General features: G+C 44.5%; 1 protein-coding gene across 2 annotated transcripts; it reads left to right on the forward strand.

The window, feature by feature from the left end:
- The first annotated feature begins 216 nt into the window (after positions 1 to 216).
- On the forward strand, positions 217 to 3,375 carry si:ch211-117k10.3 (Krueppel-like factor 15). 2 transcript variants are annotated; one of them, XM_066673074.1, is made up of 3 exons: positions 217 to 352; positions 1,145 to 2,023; positions 3,090 to 3,375. In XM_066673074.1, exons 2-3 carry the CDS (start codon positions 1,155 to 1,157, stop codon positions 3,256 to 3,258), a joined length of 1,038 nt encoding a protein of 345 aa, XP_066529171.1. In that variant the 5' UTR covers positions 217 to 352; positions 1,145 to 1,154; the 3' UTR covers positions 3,259 to 3,375. The 2 variants fall into 2 exon arrangements, with proteins under 2 accessions (XP_066529171.1, XP_066529170.1); XM_066673073.1 differs by having other exon boundaries at positions 221 to 352; positions 1,000 to 2,023.
- The last annotated feature ends 401 nt before the right edge of the window (positions 3,376 to 3,776 follow it).

The following is a 3,776-nucleotide window of genomic DNA, read 5'->3' on the forward strand; positions in this document are numbered from 1 at the left end:
CTCGTTGGCTCAAAAAGCTCCTTTTGTTGCCGTGCTCTCCATGTGGCGCTTTCTACGGAGGAGAAGGAGGGCGTGTTCATAAATAATTCAGGAGGCACGGGGTCGGACCAATCACAGGTCCGCTTTTAAGTCGAGCCTCCGTAGAAGCGGCCAATCAGAGTGCGGAAATAGGATCCCTGCCTTGGCCGTGCATTGCAATGCGCGTCATGTGATGGGGCCTCGGAGAAAACGCCAACATGGAGCCGAGACGAGGAGGACACGCTAACGGACAATAACACGGGCAGAGAGCCGCGGGAAGACGCCGTTGACCGCGCATTCACTCGCCGGGAGTTCTATCTAGATCCCATTTAAGGTAGTATAGCATATTGTATGGTTTTTTCGCGCCTTTTGGCGCTGCACGCGGGACGTTGGGGATTTAAGGGCAGTCTGAGTTGACCCTAGCGTCAGCGAGGGCCACGCTAGGGGCTTTATTTACTTCACATGTTCTTTACTCAGAGACATGTTTAGTTTGGTGCTGGACTGAAAGCGTGCTCAGAACTGAGCTATTTTTCTGAGGTTTGCCTATACCGCTGTTTCTTTTACGCTGACGCACTTTTCATCAACATGGCAACCTCGCTCGGGTGTGTTTTCCCGTGCTAAGATACAACTCCCCAGTTTTAGCGCGTATAGTCTATACATCTTTTTTGTTTAATTATTTTGTACGTTTACGTGACAACCTTGACCTCATAAAATAAGTAAATTAACAAACAAATATAAAAAACTTAATATAAACTTGTCAAAAACTTTGTTTTTATTATTTGCTACTCGTCTTTTTAAGCACCTCAGAAATACCTCAGATACGGCTGGACTGATAATAGTTCACCAGAGTCAAATATACTGTAACATATACGAGAAAGTAGGGCATTTAAATTTATGGTAAGTTGATTTTTCTTCTCTGTTACATCATAGACTTTATTAAACACCATTCTAAGCCTGTTTTTCTCTTTCCTTTTCCCCCAGTGGGTTTCTAAGCGTGGGCTTGTAGTGGCCCCTCTCCCCTCTTCCTCCAGCAACATTTTATTTTTTTTTATTTATTTCTATAAAAATCTGGACGTATGGTCTCCATAAGTGATAAAGCAGTGACCTCTGCTCATGATTCTCTTAGGGACCAGGTGATGGTCACCTTGCCCTTTGTGGACATAGGTGGTAGCGAAGGGGGCAGTTCAGCCTCCTGCTCCAGCCCAGAAATGGGCGACGTTGGCACTTGTCTTGGTAGCAGCACCGGAGAGGAAGAGGAGGAGGAAGGGGTGGGTATGGAGGAGGCTCTGGATGAGGCACAGCTTTCGAGGTTGCCTGATTTTATCTCACAGGTCTCCAGTACTTTCTCCCCAACTCTTGAGGACATTGAGGAATTCTTAATGGAGAAGATGGAGCTGGTCAATGAGGCTCATTTGAGCCCAGAGGAGAAGGCTGTGGAGACCGTTTCCGAGGAGCAGTCATCTTCCCCCAGTAAGCAGAACGACACAGAAGCTGGATCTTCCACAGCAAACCCCGGGAGTCAGAATGCTAATACTACTGCCAGCTCAGCTCCTGTGCTCGTTGGCGCTCCACTGGTGCTACAGATTCAGCCAGTATCACTCGGAGATACTCCACCGAGTCCCCAGATTGGAGCAGCCAATGGGCTGCGGGTGGCACACCTGCTCCTGGGAGTCCAAGGTGGTCAGAACATCACTTTGCTTTCTCCACAAGTGCCCTCCGCAGCACTCCTGCCCATTGTGGGGGAGCCAGGCAGCCAAGATCAAAAGTATGTGAAAATTGCCCCTTTGCCTATCGCTGTGCGAGCAGTTGGCATAACTGGCACCAGCCTGGTCAAAGCCATCCCTCCACGCCCAGCCAGACCATCCACAGAGACTCTGCGGGTGCACAAGTGCTCTCACCCAGGCTGCGAAAAGATGTACACCAAAAGCAGCCATCTCAAGGCCCACTTCCGTCGACACACAGGAGAGAAGCCGTATTTGTGCAGCTGGCCCGACTGTGGCTGGAGGTAAAGTGTTGAATCTCATATTTCAGTTTGTTTCATATTATTGTACTAACATATTTAACTCTTAGAAATCAAGAGTTATTGTTTTTCCTACAATAATGTATTGCTACATTATTTCGCTTTAGTTATTACAATTTTATTACATTGCTCTGTGAATTAGATTTTTCATTCTATATCAGCAGACGGTTTACAGTGTAAAGAAATAACAAACAGGGCACAATTAGTTGCTCACAACATGCTGCCAGCCATTGCAGGCATCTGTCAGCTGACAGTCCTCCAACACATGGGGCAGTTTAATGATGGAGCATTAGGGGCAGGGCATAAAGAGATGGCAGTTTACATCACATATTGTGAAAGAAGCACTTGCCTGTCGTCCTGGTGCTGATGGCATTGTGTGTGATGGGAGTCCAGTTAAAATCTTACAGCGAGGAATTGGAGGCAACTAATAATTTGGTGAAAAATCAGCAGAAATTGGTGTGTGGAATTTTTTAAAAAGGAAAAAGAAAGATGTAAAAAAGTGACAAAAATACACTATTAATTGAAAACAACTAACATTTAATTAGAATTAATTGTACTTTTTTTTTACTTTTAAACATAAATGTGGTGTGTATTGAAAGTTCTGCTTGTTGACAGATTGTTTCAATAAAGTACAAGTGAGAAACAGTTGTGGTTAATTACTAATCTGACTGCAAATTAGTGTTTTTTTTTTTTTTTTTTGTTTTTTTTTAAACCTTCCACCATTTTAATGGCTTGAGTGTCTGGGCAATGTCAAAGTCATCGGAAAGTCTTTTCACATAGCGTCCAATTTGGAAGTGCCCCAGGGCAGTTATGTCCAGTCATTCTAAACCAAGCTCCTATTTCTTTGAATGGGGAGAGACAACTGATCCTGGAAGTTGAAAGTTCTTATGAACAACAATGACTTACAATGATCCTGGCTGTGCCATTTAAAGAAGGACAGTATGGTCATGAGTGCTGGCTTTTACAGAAATGTTGTCATTTTTAGAAAGCTAACTTCTTAAAGCACTATTGATCTGTTTATATTGCTTTTTCGCCTGTGTTATGGCCACAGATTCTCACGGTCAGACGAATTGTCCCGCCACCGTCGGTCTCACTCTGGAGTCAAGCCTTATGAATGCACGATGTGCGACAAGAAGTTTGCCAGGAGCGACCACCTGTCCAAACACACCAAGGTGCACAGGAGCCCTCGTGCCAGCAGACTAATCCGAACCAGCTTCTGACGCACTGGGAACCCCCACCTCTCCCACTCATATCAAACCTGGAGCCCTGAGGCTGACAGGCAACTTTAGAAGATCTAAAGAGACTCACGAGCTACAGTCTTCCTTCATTTTTCTTCACTCCTGTTTTTTTTTTTTTTTTTTTTTTTTTTAATGGTTTATCCAGATGTGTGCTTTTCTTGGTGCTACAGTAAGCTAACTCAGATCTCAGGGATGTGATTCAGCTCAGAGCAGATTTGTGGCGATTGGCTAGGCTAAGCCCCCCAACCCAAGCCTAGATGATTGCTATTTTTTCGATGTTGGTGTACAACTGTAGGCCATTTTCTGGAGGATAATGTGGGTCAACTGAGATTTGTTTGTCTTGAGTTTTAACTCAAGTCAACTGAAGAGATTAAGGGTGTTTTTGAAGGCAGTTCAATGCAGAATCTAGCGAGAGGAAGATAGAATGTCTCTATATGTGTGAGTATTCCTTAGTTAGTCCAATCAGGTGGGAATAGCATATCAAGCACGTGCAGTTTGTT

Source organism: Hoplias malabaricus, chromosome 5 (assembly GCF_029633855.1).
Source record: "Hoplias malabaricus isolate fHopMal1 chromosome 5, fHopMal1.hap1, whole genome shotgun sequence".
NCBI classification, from domain to species: Eukaryota; Metazoa; Chordata; class Actinopteri; order Characiformes; family Erythrinidae; genus Hoplias; species Hoplias malabaricus.

Coding starts and splice junctions, on each gene's coding strand:
- si:ch211-117k10.3 (XM_066673073.1), top strand. CDS start 1,095: ATGGTCTCCATAAGTGATAAAGCAGTGACCTCTGCTCATGATTCTCTT. Junction 2,024..3,089: donor TGGCCCGACTGTGGCTGGAG/GTAAAGTGTTGA, acceptor TTATGGCCACAG/ATTCTCACGGTCAGACGAAT.